This window comes from Oncorhynchus kisutch, unplaced genomic scaffold, assembly GCF_002021735.2.
Source record: "Oncorhynchus kisutch isolate 150728-3 unplaced genomic scaffold, Okis_V2 scaffold719, whole genome shotgun sequence".
NCBI lineage: Eukaryota > Metazoa > Chordata > Actinopteri > Salmoniformes > Salmonidae > Oncorhynchus > Oncorhynchus kisutch.
In genome coordinates this window covers 1-17,277 of record NW_022262664.1, presented here as the reverse complement: position 1 = coordinate 17,277, position 17,277 = coordinate 1, and the positions used below count along the sequence as shown (strand labels likewise).

General features: G+C 51.7%; 1 protein-coding gene and 1 long non-coding RNA gene across 7 annotated transcripts in view; one reads left to right on the top strand and one right to left on the bottom strand.

Annotated features, from left to right (window-relative positions):
* Positions 1–15,844, bottom strand: part of LOC109886381 (LIM and calponin homology domains-containing protein 1) — a 33,051-nt gene extending 17,207 nt beyond the window's left edge. For 2 of the 6 annotated variants that reach the window (XM_031815976.1, XM_031815974.1), the window contains exons 1-7: positions 15,683–15,844; positions 14,057–14,217; positions 12,570–13,617; positions 8,248–8,499; positions 8,045–8,144; positions 7,922–7,947; positions 6,871–6,984 (exon numbers count right to left, since the gene is read on the bottom strand). In XM_031815976.1, coding sequence (XP_031671836.1) covers positions 6,871–6,984; positions 7,922–7,947; positions 8,045–8,144; positions 8,248–8,499; positions 12,570–13,617; positions 14,057–14,217; positions 15,683–15,793 — 1,812 coding nt within the window. In that variant the 5' untranslated portion in view covers positions 15,794–15,844. The remainder of the gene's footprint in view (positions 1–6,870; positions 6,985–7,921; positions 7,948–8,044; positions 8,145–8,247; positions 8,500–12,569; positions 13,618–14,056; positions 14,218–15,682) is intronic. The other 4 variants (XM_031815973.1, XM_031815975.1, XM_031815977.1 and 1 more) reach the window with 2 other exon arrangements.
* On the top strand, positions 9,866–10,402 carry LOC116361502 (uncharacterized). Its single transcript, XR_004207629.1, has 3 exons — positions 9,866–9,909; positions 10,035–10,122; positions 10,238–10,402. It is a non-coding gene; the product is annotated as an uncharacterized LOC116361502 (long non-coding RNA).
* Positions 15,845–17,277: the final 1,433 nt, after the last annotated feature.

Sequence of the window (17,277 nt, the reverse complement as noted above, 5' to 3'; positions counted from 1 at the left end):
GTAACTATCCTCCTCCACTGTCCCTGTCCCATACCTGGCTGTAACTATCCTCCTCCACTGTCCCTGTCCCATACCTGGCTGTAACTATCCTCCTCCACTGTCCCTGTCCCATACCTGGCTGTAACTATCCTCCTCCACTGTCCCTGTCCCATACCTGGCTGTAACTATCCTCCTCCACTGTCCCTGTCCCATACCTGACTGTAACTATCCTCCTCCACTGTCACTGTCCATGTCCCATACCTGACTGTAACTATCCTCCTCCACTGTCCCTGTCCCTGTCCCATACCTGGCTGTAACTATCCTCCTCCACTGTCCCTGTCCCATACCTGACTGTAACTATCCTCCTCCACTGTCCCTGTCCCTGTCCCATACCTGGCTGTAACTATCCTCCTCCACTGTCACCTGTCCCTGTCCCATACCTGGCTGTAACTATCCACCTCCACTCTCCCTGTCCCTGTCCCATACCTGGCTGTAACTATCCTCCTCCACTGTCCATGTCCCATACCTGGCTGTAACTATCCTCCTCCACTGTCCCTGTCCCTGTCCCATACCTGGCTGTAACTATCCTCCTCCACTGTCCCTGTCCCTGTCCCATACCTGGCTGTAACTATCCTCCTCCACTGTCCCTGTCCCATACCTGACTGTAACTATCCTCCTCCACTGTCCCTGTCCCTGTCCCATACCTGGCTGTAACTATCCTCCTCCACTGTCCCTGTCCCTGTCCCATACCTGGCTGTAACTATCCTCCTCCACTGTCCATGTCCCATACCTGGCTGTAACTATCCTCCTCCACTGTCCCTGTCCCTGTCCCATACCTGGCTGTAACTATCCTCCTCCACTGTCCCTGTCCCTGTCCCATACCTGGCTGTAACTATCCTCCTCCACTGTCCATGTCCCATACCTGGCTGTAACTATCCTCCTCCACTGTCCTGTCCCTGTCCCATACCTGGCTGTAACTATCCTCCTCCACTGTCCCTGTCCCATACCTGGCTGTAACTATCCTCCTCCACTGTCCCTGTCCCTGTCCCATACCTGGCTGTAACTATCCTCCTCCACTCTCCCTGTCCCTGTCCCATACTTGACTGTAACTATCCTCCTCCACTGTCCCTGTCCCATACCTGGCTGTAACTATCCTCCTCCACTGTCCCTGCCCCTGTCCCATACCTGGCTGTAACTATCCTCCTCCACTGTCCCTGTCCCATACCTGACTGTAACTATCCTCCTCCACTGTCCCTGTCCCATACCTGGCTGTAACTATCCTCCTCCACTGTCCCATACCTGGCTGTAACTATCCTCCTCCACTGTCCCTGTCCCTGTCCCATACCTGGCTGTAACTATCCTCCTCCACTGTCCCTGTCCCTGTCCAATACCTGACTGTAACTATCCTCCTCCACTGTCCATGTCCCTGTCCCATACCTGGCTGTAACTATCCTCCTCCACTGTCCCTGTCCCATACCTGGCTGTAACTATTCTCCTCCACTGTCCCTGTCCCATACCTGGCTGTAACTATCCTCCTCCACTGTCCCTGTCCCTGTCCCATACCTGGCTGTAACTATGCTCCTCCACTGTCCCTGTCCCATACCTGGCTGTAACTATCCTCCTCCACTGTCCCTGTCCCTGTCCCATACCTGACTGTAACTATCCTCCTCCACTGTCCCTGTCCCTGTCCCATACCTGGCTGTAACTATCCTCCTCCACTGTCACCTGTCCCTGTCCCATACCTGACTGTAACTATCCTCCTCCACTGTCCCTGTCCCATACCTGGCTGTAACTATCCTCCTCCACTGTCCCTGTCCCTGTCCCATACCTGGCTGTAACTATCCTCCTCCACTGTCCCTGTCCCTGTCCCATACCTGGCTGTAACTATCCTCCTCCACTGTCCCTGTCCCATACCTGGCTGTAACTATCCTCCTCCACTGCCCCTGTCCCATACCTGGCTGTAACTATCCTCCTCCACTGTCCCTGTCCCATACCTGGCTGTAACTATCCTCCTCCACTGTCCCTGTCCCTGTCCCATACCTGGCTGTAACTATGCTCCTCCACTGTCCCTGTCCCATACCTGGCTGTAACTATCCTCCTCCACTGTCCCTGTCCCATACCTGGCTGTAACTATCCTCCTCCACTCTCCCTGTCCCTGTCCCATACCTGACTGTAACTATCCTCCTCCACTGTCCCTGTCCCATACCTGGCTGTAACTATCCTCCTCCACTGTCCCTGTCCCATACCTGGCTGTAACTATCCTCCTCCACTGTCCCTGTCCCATACCTGGCTGTAACTATCCTCCTCCACTGTCCCTGTCCCATACCTGGCTGTAACTATCCTCCTCCACTGTCCCTGTACCTGTCCCATACCTGACTGTAACTATCCTCCTCCACTGTCCCTGTCCCATACCTGGCTGTAACTATCCTCCTCCACTGTCCCTGTCCCATACCTGGCTGTTACTATCCTCCTCCACTGTCCCTGTCCCTGTCCAATACCTGGCTGTAACTATCCTCCTCCACTGTCCCTGTCCCATACCTGGCTGTAACTATCCTCCTCCACTGTCCCTGTCCCATACCTGGCTGTAACTATCCTCCTCCACTGTCCCTGTCCCATACCTGGCTGTAACTATCCTCCTCCACTGTCCCTGTCCCTGTCCCATACCTGGCTGTAACTATCCTCCTCCACTGCCCCTGTCCCTGTCCCATACCTGGCTGTAACTATCCTCCTCCACTGTCCCTGTCCCTGTCCAATACCTGACTGTAACTATCCTCCTCCACTGTCCATGTCCCTGTCCCATACCTGGCTGTAACTATCCTCCTCCACTGTCCCTGTCCCATACCTGGCTGTTACTATCCTCCTCCACTGTCCCTGTCCCTGTCCCATACCTGGCTGTAACTATCCTCCTCCACTGTCCCTGTCCCATACCTGACTGTAACTATCCTCCTCCACTGTCCCTGTCCCATACCTGACTGTAACTATCCTCCTCCACTGTCCCTGTCCCATACCTGGCTGTAACTATCCTCCTCCACTGTCCCTGTCCCATACCTGGCTGTAACTATCCTCCTCCACTGTCCCTGTCCCTGTCCCATACCTGGCTGTAACTATCCTCCTCCACTGTCCCTGCCCCTGTCCCATACCTGGCTGTAACTATCCTCCTCCACTGTCCCTGTCCCATACCTGGCTGTAACTATCCTCCTCCACTGTCCCTGTCCCTGTCCCATACCTGACTGTAACTATCCTCCTCCACTGTCCCTGTCCCTGTCCCATACCTGGCTGTAACTATCCTCCTCCACTGTCCCTGTCCCATACCTGACTGTAACTATCCTCCTCCACTGTCCCTGTCCAATACCTGGCTGTAACTATCCTCCTCCACTGTCCCTGTCCCATACCTGGCTGTAACTATCCTCCTCCACTGTCCCTGTCCCATACCTGACTGTAACTATCCACCTCCACTCTCCCTGTCCCTGTCCCATACCTGACTGTAACTATCCTCCTCCACTGTCCCTGTCCCATACCTGACTGTAACTATCCTCCTCCACTGTCCCTGTCCCATACCTGGCTGTAACTATCCTCCTCCACTGTCCCTGTCCCTGTCCCATACCTGGCTGTAACTATCCTCCTCCACTGTCCCTGTCCCATACCTGACTGTAACTATCCACCTCCACTCTCCCTGTCCCTGTCCCATACCTGGCTGTAACTATCCTCCTCCACTGTCCCTGTCCCATACCTGGCTGTAACTATCCTACTCCACTGTCCCTGTCCCATACCTGGCTGTAACTATCCTCCTCCACTGTCCCTGTCCCTGTCCCATACCTGGCTGTAACTATCCTCCTCCACTGTCCCTGTCCCATACCTGGCTGTAACTATCCTCCTCCACTGTCCCTGTCCCTGTCCCATACCTGACTGTAACTATCCTCCTCCACTGTCCCTGTCCCATACCTGGCTGTAACTATCCTCCTCCACTGTCCCTGTCCCTGTCCAATACCTGGCTGTAACTATCCTCCTCCACTGTCCCTGTCTCATACCTGGCTGTAACTATCCTCCTCCACTGTCCCTGTCCCATACCTGACTGTAACTATCCTCCTCCACTGTCCCTGTCCCTGTCCCATACCTGGCTGTAACTATCCTCCTCCACTGTCCCTGTCCCATACCTGACTGTAACTATCCTCCTCCACTGTCCCTGTCCCTGTCCCATACCTGGCTGTAACTATCCTCCTCCACTGTCCCTGTCCCATACCTGGCTGTAACTATCCTCCTCCACTGTCCCTGTCCCATACCTGACTGTAACTATCCACCTCCACTCTCCCTGTCCCTGTCCCATACCTGACTGTAACTATCCTCCTCCACTGTCCCTGTCCCATACCTGACTGTAACTATCCTCCTCCACTGTCCCTGTCCCATACCTGGCTGTAACTATCCTCCTCCACTGTCCCTGTCCCTGTCCCATACCTGGCTGTAACTATCCTCCTCCACTGTCCCTGTCCCATACCTGACTGTAACTATCCACCTCCACTCTCCCTGTCCCTGTCCCATACCTGGCTGTAACTATCCTCCTCCACTGTCCCTGTCCCATACCTGGCTGTAACTATCCTACTCCACTGTCCCTGTCCCATACCTGGCTGTAACTATCCTCCTCCACTGTCCCTGTCCCTGTCCCATACCTGGCTGTAACTATCCTCCTCCACTGTCCCTGTCCCATACCTGGCTGTAACTATCCTCCTCCACTGTCCCTGTCCCTGTCCCATACCTGACTGTAACTATCCTCCTCCACTGTCCCTGTCCCATACCTGGCTGTAACTATCCTCCTCCACTGTCCCTGTCCCTGTCCAATACCTGGCTGTAACTATCCTCCTCCACTGTCCCTGTCTCATACCTGGCTGTAACTATCCTCCTCCACTGTCCCTGTCCCATACCTGACTGTAACTATCCTCCTCCACTGTCCCTGTCCCTGTCCCATACCTGGCTGTAACTATCCTCCTCCACTGTCCCTGTCCCATACCTGACTGTAACTATCCTCCTCCACTGTCCCTGTCCCTGTCCCATACCTGGCTGTAACTATCCTCCTCCACTGTCCCTGTCCCATACCTGACTGTAACTATCCTCCTCCACTGTCCCTGTCCCATACCTGACTGTAACTATCCACCTCCACTGTCCTTGTCCCTGTCCCATACCTGACTGTAACTATTCTCCTCCACTGTCCCTGTCCCATACCTGACTGTAACTATTCTCCTCCACTGTCCCTGTCCCTGTCCAATACCTGGCTGTAACTATCCTCCTCCACTGTCCCTGTCCCATACCTGGCTGTAACTATCCTCCTCCACTGTCCCTGTCCCTGTCCCATACCTGGCTGTAACTATCCTCCTCCACTGTCCTTGTCCCTGTCCCATACCTGACTGTAACTATCCTCCTCCACTGTCCCTGTCCCATACCTGACTGTAACTATCCTCCTCCATTGTCCCTGTCCCATACCTGGCTGTAACTATCCTCCTCCACTGTCCCTGTCCCATACCTGGCTGTAACTATCCTCCTCCACTGGCCCTGTCCCATACCTGGCTGTAACTATCCTCCTCCACTGTCCCTGTCCCTGTCCCATACCTCCTGTAGTCTCCTCTCCTGTTACCTCCTCTCCTGTTATCTCCTCTCCTGTTATCACCTCTCCTGTAGTCTCCTTTCACACATCTATAGGAATCTCTACTGTTATCTCCTCTCCTGTAGTCTCCTCTCACATACCTGTAGGAATCTCTCCTGTTATCTCCTCTCCTGTTATCATCTCTCCCGTAGTCTCCTCTCACACACCTGTAGGAATCTCTACTGTTATCATCTCTCCTGTAGTCTCCTCTCACACACCTGTAGGAATCTCTCCTGTTATCTCCTCTCCTGTTATCTCCTCTCACATACCTGTAGGAATCTCTACTGTTATCTCCTCTCCCATATTCTCCTCTCACACACCTGTAGGAATCTCTCCTGTTATCTCCTCTCCTGTTATCTCCTCAACTGTTATCACCTCTCCTGTCATCTCCTCTCCTGTCATCTCCTCTCCTGTCATCTCCTCTCCTGTCATCCCCTCTTCTGTTATCTCCTCTCCTGTTGTCTCCTCTCACACACCTGTAGGAATCTCTCCTGTTATCTCCTCTCCTGTTATCTCCTCAACTGTTATCACCTCTCCTGTCATCTCCTCTCCTGTTATCCCCTCTCCTGTTAACTCCTCTCCTGTGGTCTACTCTCCTGTTATCACCTCTCCTGTAGTCTCCTCTCCTGTAGTCTCCTCTCCTGTAGTCTCCTCTCCTGTAGTCTCCTCTCCTGTAGTCTCCTCTCCTGTTACCTCCTCTCCTGTTACCTCCTCTCCTGTTATCTCCTCTCCTGTTATCACCTCTCCTGTAGTCTCCTCTCCTGTAGTCTCCTTTCACACATCTATAGGAATCTCGACTGTTATCTCCTCTCCGGTTATCTCCTCTCCTGTAGTCTCCTCTCACACACCTGTAGGAATCTCTCCTGTTATCTCCTCTCCTGTTATCATCTCTCCCGTAGTCTCCTCTCACACACCTGTAGGAATCTCTACTGTTATCATCTCTCCTGTAGTCTCCTCTCCTGTTATCACCTCTCCTGTAGTCTCCTCTCCTGTTATCACCTCTCCCGTAGTCTCCTCTCACACACCTGTAGGAATCTCTCCTGTTATCTCCTCTCCTGTAGTCTCCTCTCACACACCTGTAGGAATCTCTCCTGTTATCACCTCTCCTGTAGTCTTCTCTCACACACCTGTAGGAATCTCTCCTGTTATATCCTCTCCTGTTATATCCTCTCCTGTAGTCTCCTCTCACACACCTGCAGGAATCTCTCCTGTTATCTCCTCTCCTGTTATCACCTCTCCTGTCGTCTCCTCTCACACACCTGTAGGAATCTCTCCTGCTCCTGCTGCCACTTCTCCTGTCGTCTCCTCTCATCCTCAGGGTTCCACACCCAGTGATCTACACGCTTAGCCAGGTTCAACATGGGGCTCTCCATCTACCACACACACACACACACACACACACACACACACACACACACACACACACACACACACACACACACACACACACACACACACACACACACACACACACACACACACACACACACACACACACACACACACACACAAGGAAAGGAAAGGAAAGGTGAGATGAGATGACAGGCAAAGTTCTAGAATAAAGATCAAGTTCTAGTATGAAGGTCAGGTTCTACAATAAAGGTCAAGTTGTAGAATGAAGGTCAGGTTCTAGAATATAGGTCAAGTTGTAGAATGAAGGTCATGTTCTAGAATAAAGATCAAGATGTAGTATGAAAGTCAGGTTCTAGAATAAAGATCAAGTTCTAGAATCAACATCAGGTTCTATGAATAAATATCAAGTTCTAGAATAATGATCAAGTTGTAGAATCAACATCAGGTTCTATGAATAAAAATCAAGTTCTAGAATGAAGGTCAGGTTCTAGAATAAAGATGAAGTTGTAGTATGAAGGTCAGGTTCTATAATAAAGATCAAGTTGTTGTATGAAGGTCAGGTTCTAGAATAAAGGTCAAGTTCTAGAATGAAGGTCAGGTTCTAGAATAAAGGTCGTTCTAGAATTAAGGTCAGGTTCGAGAATAAAGATGAAGTTGTAGTATGAAGGTCAGGTTCTATAATAAAGATCAAGTTGTTGTATGAAGGTCAGGTTCTAGAACACAGATCAAGTTGTAGTATGAAGGTCAGGTTCTAGAACACAGATCAAGTTGTAGTATGAAGGTCATGTTCTAGAACACAGATCAAGTTGTAGTATGAAGATCAGGTTCTAGAACACAGATCAAGTTGTAGAATGAAGGTCAGGTTATAGAATAAAAATCAAGTTGTAGAATGAAGGTCAGGTTCTAGAATAAAGGTCAAGTTGTAGAATGGAAATGCTGAGGTATAATGGTACTCACCGTCCCACTGCTCCCCTCCAGTCCTCCTGTGGAGGGAAACACACACAGTGTGTTAGCTACAGCAGCAGCATTAACGCTAACCTGGTTCACCCAGCAACAGGAATCTGGGTAATATCATCGTACCTGTCACCGAGGATGAGTAGGTGTTCTGGTTGCTAAGCAATGAAGAGTCAGACCCCGCCTCCTCCCCTGATCTCCTTGACAATGCCATGGAGCCGTTCACCTAACAGACAATCAATAAGGAACCAAGAGCATCAGAACCATTCAATCAACCAAATGTCAATCAATCAATCAATAAATGAATGAGAGTGGGTGTGGCTCCCCACCTGTGTGTTGCTGAGCATATCTAACGGACGTGGCTGCAGGTGAGTCTGGGTGAGTTCCGTCACGATGGTCGTCGTGACAACACAGTTCCTCCCTCCAATCAGGGCGCTGACGGCCGACACCTGTGTCTTCTGATTGGCACCAGGGTGTTCGGTTGGCTGGGGGGAGTGAATGGGTGAGGAGGGGGATTGAAGGGGTGAGGAAGGCGGGGAGGACGGGAGAGTCTCTCCATTCACCCTCACCAAACCATCTACCTGTAGACAGAGTAATGAGGTTACCTCACCAAACCATCTACCTGTAGACAGAGTGATGAGAGAGGTTACCTCACCAAACCATCTACCTGTAGACAGAGTGATGAGAGGTTACCTCACCAAACCATCTACCTGTAGACAGAGTGATGAGAGGTTACCTCACCAAACCATCTACCTGTAGACAGAGTGATGAGGTTACCTCACCAAACCATCTACCTGTAGACAGAGTGATGAGGTTACCTCACCAAACCATCTACCTGTAGACAGAGTGATGAGGTTACCTCACCAAACCATCTACCTGTAGACAGAGTGATGAGGTTACCTCACCAAACCATCTACCTGTAGACAGAGTGATGAGAGGTTACCTCACCAAGCCATCTACCTGTAGACAGAGTGATGAGAGGTTACCTCACCAAACCATCTACCTGTAGACAGAGTGATGAGAGGTTACCTCACCAAACCATCTACCTGTAGACAGAGTGATGAGAGGTTACCTCACCAAGCCATCTACCTGTAGACAGAGTGATGAGAGGTTACCTCACCAAACCATCTACCTGTAGACAGAGTGATGAGGTTACCTCACCAAACCATCTACCTGTAGACAGAGTGATGAGGTTACCTCACCAAACCATCTACCTGTAGACAGAGTGATGAGGTTACCTCACCAAACCATCTACCTGTAGACAGAGTGATGAGGTTACCTCACCAAACCATCTACCTGTAGACAGAGTGATGAGGTTACCTCACCAAACCATCTACCTGTAGACAGAGTGATGAGGTTACCTCACCAAACCATCTACCTGTAGACAGAGTGATGAGAGGTTACCTCACCAAACCATCTACCTGTAGACAGAGTGATGAGGTTACCTCACCAAACCATCTACCTGTAGACAGAGTGATGAGAGGTTACCTCACCAAACCATCTACCTGTAGACAGAGTGATGAGAGGTTACCTTGGTGTGAGGTATCATTAGATTTGGGGTATCATTAGATTTGGGGTGGTGTGGGGTATCATTAGATTTGGGGTATCATTAGATTTGGGGTGGTGTGGGGTATCATTAGATTTGGGGTATCATTAGATTTGGGGTGGTGTGGGGTATCATTAGATTTGGGGTGGTGTGAGGTATCATTAGATTGGGGGTGGTGTGGGGTGTCATTGGATTTGGGGAGGTGTGGGGTATCATTAGATTGGGGCGGCAGGGTAGCCTAGTGGTTAGAGCGTTGGACTAGTAACCGAAAGGTTGCAAGTTCAAACCCCCCAGCTGACAAGGTACAGATCGTTCTGCCCCTGAACAAGCAGTTACCCCACTGTTGAGTGGGGTATCATTAGATTTGGGGTGGAGTGGGGTATCATTAGATTTGGGGTGGGGTATCATTAGATTTGGGGTGGAGTGGGGTATCATTAGATTTGAGGTGGAGTGGGGTATCATTAGATTTGGGGTGGAGTGGGGTATCATTAGATTTGGGGTGGAGTGGGGTATCATTAGATTTGAGGTGGAGTGGGGTATCATTAGATTTGAGGTGTCATTAGATTTGAGGTGGAGTGGGGTATCATTAGATTTGAGGTGTCATTAGATTTGAGGTGGAGTGGGGTATCATTAGATTTGAGGTGTCATTAGATTTGAGGTGGAGTGGGGTATCATTAGATTTGAGGTGTCATTAGATTTGAGGTGGAGTGGGGTATCATTAGATTTGAGGTGTCATTAGATTTGAGGTGGAGTGGGGTATCATTAGATTTGAGGTGGAGTGGGGTATCATTAGATTTGAGGTGTCATTAGATTTGAGGTGGAGTGGGGTATCATTAGATTTGAGGTGTCATTAGATTTGGGGTGGAGTGAGGTATCATTAGATTTGGGGTGGTGTGAGGTGTCATTAGATTTGGGGTGGTGTGAGGTGTCATTAGATTTGGGGTGGTGTGAGGTATCATTAGGGTGGGGTGTCATTAGATTTGGGGTGGTGTGAGGTATCATTAGATTTGGGGTATCATTAGATTTGGGGTGGTGTGAGGTATCATTAGATTTGATGTGGTGTGGGGTATCATAAGATTTGGGGTGGTGTGGGGTATCATAAGATTTGGGGTGGAGTGGGGTATCATTAGATTTGGGGTGGAGTGGGGTATCATTAGATTTGGGGTGGTGTGGGGTATCATTAGATTTGAGGTGGAGTGGGGTATCATTAGATTTGGGGTGGAGTGGGGTATCATTAGATTTGAGGTGGAGTGGGGTATCATTAGATTTGGGGTGGAGTGGGGTATCATTAGATTTGGGGTGGAGTGGGGTATCATTAGATTTGGGGTGGAGTGGGGTATCATTAGATTTGAGGTGTCATTAGATTTGGGGTGGGGTGAGGTATCATTAGATTTGGGGTGGTGTGAGGTGTCATTAGATTTGGGGTGGTGTATCATTAGGGTGGGGTGTCATTAGATTTGGGGTGGGGTGTCATTAGATTTGGGGTGGTGTGAGGTGTCATTAGATTTGGGGTGGTGTATCATTAGGGTGGGGTGGTGTGAGGTATCATTAGATTTGGGGTATCATTAGATTTGGGGTGGTGTGGGGTATCATTAGATTTGATGTGGTGTGGGGTATCATAAGATTTGGGGTGGTGTGGGGTATCATAAGATTTGGGGTGGTGTGGGGTATCATTAGATTTGGGGTGATTCGGTGTATCATTAGATTTAAAAAATGGGGTACCGGCTGATAAAGTGTGAATTCTCCTAAAGCCCCTAAAGCGTCTAGGCTCAACCATTTTCTCAAAGTGTCAACACATTGAAATGAATAGAGGTGCCTGTTTGGGCTGTACGGTGGTCTCAAGAGCTATGTTAACCCCTAACCCCTATCCCTACCTGCCCTTACCTTAACAGGCATGTGTCCAGGCTGTGTCTGTGGACTTAACCCCTAACCCCTATCCCTACCTGCCCTTACCTTAACAGGCTTGTGTCCAGGCTGTGTCTGTGGACTTAACCCCTAACCCCTATCCCTACCTGCCCTTACCTTAACAGGCATGTGTCCAGGCTGTGTCTGTGGACTTAACCCCTAACCCCTATCCCTACCTGCCCTTACCTTAACAGGCTTGTGTCCAGGCTGTGTCTGTGGACTTAACCCCTAACCCCTATCCCTACCTGCCCTTACCTGAACAGGCATGTGTCCAGGCTGTGTCTGTGGACTTAACCCCTAACCCCTATCCCTACCTGCCCTTACCTGAACAGGCTTGTGTCCAGGCTGTGTCTGTGGACTTAACCCCTAACCCCTATCCCTACCTGCCCTTACCTTAACAGGCTTGTGTCCAGGCTGTGTCTGTGGACTTAACCCCTAACCCCTATCCCTACCTGCCCTTACCTGAACAGGCTTGTGTCCAGGCTGTGTCTGTGGACTTAACCCCTAACCCCTATCCCTACCTGCCCTTACCTTAACAGGCATGTGTCCAGGCTGTGTCTGTGGACTTAACCCCTAACCCCTATCCCTACCTGCCCTTACCTGAACAGGCTTGTGTCCACGCAGTGTCTGTGGACTTAACCCCTAACCCCTATCCCTACCTGCCCTTACCTTAACAGGCTTGTGTCCAGGCTGTGTCTGTGGACTTAACCCCTATCCCTACCTGCCCTTACCTTAACAGGCTTGTGTCCAGGCTGTGTCTGTGGACTTAACCCCTATCCCTACCTGCCCTTACCTTAACAGGCTTGTGTCCAGGCTGTGTCTGTGGACTTAACCCCTAACCCCTATCCCTACCTGCCCTTACCTGAACAGGCTTGTGTCCAGGCTGTGTCTGTGGACTTAACCCCTAACCCCTATCCCTACCTGCCCTTACCTGAACAGGCTTGTGTCCAGGCTGTGTCTGTGGACTTAACCCCTAACCCCTATCCCTACCTGCCCTTACCTTAACAGGCTTGTGTCCAGGCTGTGTCTGTGGACTTAACCCCTATCCCTACCTGCCCTTACCTTAACAGGCTTGTGTCCAGGCTGTGTCTGTGGACTTAACCCCTAACCCCTATCCCTACCTGCCCTTACCTGAACAGGCTTGTGTCCAGGCTGTGTCTGTGGACTTAACCCCTAACCCCTATCCCTACCTGCCCTTACCTGAACAGGCTTGTGTCCAGGCTGTGTCTGTGGTGGCTGGCAGTAGGGCTCGGCTGTTAGGAGAGGGAGGGGCCGCGAGGGGGGGGAGATGGGAGGGGGGAGTGTGTGCTGACTTTGTGTGGAGTGGTTTTGTGTGTGCGTGTGTTGGGTGTGTGTGACAGAGATATGTTTTTTGGGGGGGGCTCGGGGCTCTTGCTTTGTGTCAGTCTGTAGGGCCTCTAGTCCGTTTCCAGCTCGTTCTGGGTTGTCAGGGTCAGATTCGGGGTTGTGGTCAGCAGTAATGGTTCTAGACTCAGGGTTCCGGTCAGCAGTAATGGTTCTAGACTCAGGGTTCTGGTCAGTACTAGTGGTTCTAGACTCAGGGTTCTGGTCAGAGGTAATGGTTCTAGACTCAGGGTTCTGGTCAGCAGTAATGGTTCTAGACTCAGGGTTCTGGTTAGTAATAATGGTTCTAGGGTTAGGGTTCTGGTCAGTAGTAATGGTTCTAGACTCAGAGTTCCGGTCAGCAGTAATGGTTCTAGACTCAGGGTTCTGGTCAGAGGTAATGGTTCTAGACTTAGGGTTCTGGTCAGTACTAATGGTTCTAGACTCAAGGTTCTGGTCAGTAGTAATGGTTTTAGACTCTGGGTTTTGGTCAGTAGTAATGGTTCTAGACTCAGGGTTCTGGTTGGTAGTAATGGTTCTAGACTCAGGGTTCTGGTTGGTAGTAATGGGTCTAGACTCAGGGTTCTGGTTGGTAGCAGGTGTTCTAGACTCAGGGTTTTGGTTGGTAGTAGTGGTTCTAAACTCAGGGTTCTGGTTGGTAGCAGGTGTTCTAGACTCAGGGTTTTGGTTGGTAGTAGTGGTTCTAAACTCAGGGTTCTGGTTGGTAGCAGGTGTTCTAGACTCAGGGTTCTGGTCAGTAGTAATGGTTCTAGGTAGCTGCAGACTGTCCAGCGTTGAATCACTGATGGTGAAGCGGAGAGCGTAACGCTGGAGAACCATGGCAGCTTCCGCTTTAGAGCCCGCCCTCCTGTACGCATCACACAGCTCCGCCTCCCTACGCTCTCTGTAGTGAAAGAGGGAGAGTTTATTCCATTTTTAATGAACCTTTATTAACCTAGTCACATTGAGATACAACTATTTTACAAGACAGACCTGTATTAGAAGCTGGTGAGACAAAGAGTGAGAAAGATTTAGGTCCCCTCTCCTCCTCCTTCCCCTCTCCTCCTTCCCCTCTCTTCTCCTCTCCCTCCCCCTTCTCCCCTCCCCTCTCCTCCTCTCCCTCCCCCCTCCTACCCCTCTCTTCTCCCCCACTCTCCTCCCCCTCCCTCCCCCCCTCCCTCCCTCCCCTTTCCTCTAATCCCTCCTCTCTCCCCTCTTTCCCACCACCCTCCGCCTACTCCTCACCTCTCTTCCTCTCCTCCTCCCTTTCCTCTCTTTCCCTCCCTCCTCCTCCTCCTCCTCTCTTTCCCTCCCTCTCCTTCTCCTCCTTCCTCTCTCCGTACTTGTCCTCTACGATCTCTCTGTACGTCTTGATGTTCTTCTTCTTCTGGGTGTGGCCTCTCTCCTCCTCCTTCATCATCCTCTCCATCCGCTTCCTCTCCTCCTCCTTCCTGATCAGATCCTGAGAAGCACTGCGGCGACGACTCTTCCACCGGGCTAGGTCCTAGAGGGAGGGGAGGAGAGAGGAGAGAGGGATGAGGAGAGAGGGATGTCTGTCTGTCTGTCTAGAGGGAGGGGAGGAGAGAGGAGAGAGGAGAGAGGAGAGAGGGGAGGAGAGGAGAGGGGAGGAGAGAGGAGAGAGGGATGAGAGGAGAGGGGAGGAGAGAGGAGAGAGAGAGGAGAGGGGAGGAGAGAGGAGAGAGAGAGGAGAGAGGAGAGAGGGTTGAGAGGAGAGTGGAGAGAGGAGTGGAGAGAGGAGAGTGGGTGAGGAGAGGGGAGAGGGATGAGAGGAGAGTGGATGAGGAGTGGAGAGAGGAGAGTGGGTGAGGAGAGACGGATGAGAGGAGAGTGGATGAGGAGAGGAGAGAGGGATGAGAGGAGAGTGGGAAGAGGAGTGGAGAGAGGAGAGTGGGTGAGGAGAGGGGAGAGGGATGAGAGGAGAGTGGGAAGAGGAGAGGGGAGAGGGATGAGAGGAGAGTGGGTGAGGAGAGAGGGATGAGAGGAGAGTGGATGAGGAGAGGGGAGAGGGATGAGAGGAGAGTGGGAAGAGGAGTGGAGAGAGGAGAGTGGGTGAGGAGAGAGGGATGAGAGGAGAGTGGATGAGGAGAGGAGAGAGGGATGAGAGGAGAGCGGGAAGAGGAGTGGAGAGAGGAGAGTGGGTGAGGAGAGGAGAGAGGGATGAGAGGAGAGTGGGAAGAGGAGAGGAGAGAGGGATGAGAGGAGAGTGGGAAGAGGAGAGGGGAGAGGGATGAGAGGAGAGTGGGTGAGGAGAGAGGGATGAGAGGAGAGTGGATGAGGAGAGGGGAGAGGGATGAGAGGAGAGTGGGAAGAGGAGTGGAGAGAGGAGAGTGGGTGAGGAGAGAGGGATGAGAGGAGAGTGGATGAGGAGAGGAGAGAGGGATGAGAGGAGAGCGGGAAGAGGAGTGGAGAGAGGAGAGTGGGTGAGGAGCGACGGATGAGACGAGAGTGGATGAGGAGAGGGGAGAGGGATGAGAGGAGAGTGGATGAGGAGAGGGGAGAGGGATGAGAGGAGAGTGGGAAGAGGAGTGGAGAGAGGAGAGTGGGTGAGGAGAGAGGGATGAGAGGAGAGTGGATGAGGAGAGGAGAGAGGGATGAGAGGAGAGTGGATGAGGAGAGGAGAGAGGGATGAGAGGAGAGTGGGAAGAGGAGTGGAGAGAGGAGAGTGGGTGAGGAGAGGAGAGAGGGATGAGAGGAGAGTGGGAAGAGGAGAGGAGAGAGGGATGAGAGGAGAGTGGGTGAGGAGTGGAGAGAGGAGAGTGGGTGAGGAGAGAGGGATGAGAGGAGAGTGGATGAGGAGAGGAGAGAGGGATGAGAGGAGAGTGGGAAGAGGAGTGGAGAGAGGAGAGTGGGTGAGGAGAGAGGGATGAGAGGAGAGAGGGATGTCTGTCTGTCTGTCTTGAGGGAGGAAAGAAGAGAGAAGATTCTGTCCGTCCGTCCGTCTGTCTTACGTCTTGCCATTCCTCCTCCTCCTGGTGATTGGTGTACTGTTCCTGCATGCTGTCATATCGTGATTGGCCGAGAGGCTGAAGTAGTCCCGCCCCCTCTTCCTCACTGTGCATGTTAATTATACTTATGCTCCTAGACAGGAAGCAGGGAACCGGAAACAGGAAATCAGAGTGATGTCAGAGAGAAGCTGCCGTTAGCTGTTTACTGTGATGGTTGAATGCATATGGAGGAAGGGTAGGTAGGGTAGGTTAGGGTAGGGTGTGTAGGTAGGTAGGCAGGGTAGGGTAGGGTAGGTTAGGGTAGGGTAGGGTAGGGTGTGTAGGTAGGTAGGTGGGAACGGTAGGGTAGGGGTAGGTTGGGTAGGTGGGTAGGTAGGCAGGCAGGGTAGGGTAGGATAGGGTAGGGTAGGTTGGGTAGGGATGGGTAGGGTAGGGTAGGTGGGTAGGTAGGTAGGTAGGCAGGGTAGGGTAGGGTAGGGTAGGTGGGTGGGTAGGTAGGTGGGTAGGCAGGGTAGGGTAGGGTAGATTGGGTAGGGTTGGGTAGAGTAGGTAGAGTAGGGTAGGTAGGGTAGGTAGGTATGAATGGAGGGAGGGTAGGTTGGTATGAATGGAGGGAGGGGGGGTAGGTAGGGTAGGTAGGGTAGGTAGGTATGAATGGAGGAAGGGTAGGTAGGGTAGGGTAGGTAGGTAAGAGTAGGGTAGGTAGGGTAGGTAGGTAGGTAGAATGGAGGAAGGGTAGGTAGGGTAGGGTAGGTAGGTATGAATGGAGGAAGGGTAGGTTAGGGTAGTGTAGGTAGGGTTCGGTAGGGTAGGTAGGGTCGGGTAGGGTGTAGTGTAGGTAGGGTAGGGTAGGGTCGGGTAGGGTAGTGCAGGTAGGGTAGGGTCGGGTAGGGTAGTGTAGGTAGGGTAGGGTCGGGTTAGGGGTAGTGTAGGTAGGGTCGGGTAGGGTAGTGTAGGTAGGGTTAGGGTTTAGGGTAGGGTAGGGTAGGGTAGGGTGGGGTGGGGTAGGGTAGGGTAGGGTAGTGTAGGGTAGGGTAGGGTGGGCGCTTGTAGACAGGGAAGGGTTAGGGTAGGTAGGGAAGGTAGGGCCTAGTTAGGTAGGTAGGCAGGGTAGGGTAGGTTGGGTAGGTTAGAGTAGGGTAGGTTGGGTAGGGTAGGGTTCGGTTAGGGTAGGTAGGTAGGGTAGGGTTCGGTAGGGTAGGTAGGGTAGGGTAGGTAGGTATGCATGGAGGTAGGGTAGGTAGTGTAGGGTAGTGTAGGTTGGGTAGGTACAGTAGGTATGAATGGAGGAAGGGTAGGTAGGGTAGGGTTGTGTAGGTAGGGTAGGTAGGTAGGTAGGTATGAAGGAGGAAGGGTAGGTAGGGTATGGTAGGTAGGGTAGCTAGGTAGGTATGAATGGAGGTAGGGTAGGTGGGTAGCTAGGTAGGTATGAATGGAGGTAGAGTAGGTCGTGTAGGTATGAATGGAGGTAGAGTAGGTAGGGTAGGTATGAATGGAGGTAGGGTGGGGTACTGTATGTAGGGTAGGTAGGGTAGGTTAGGGTATGTAGGTAGGTAGGTAGGAGAGAGAGTGGTGTGAGAGTGAGTATCATACAGTGT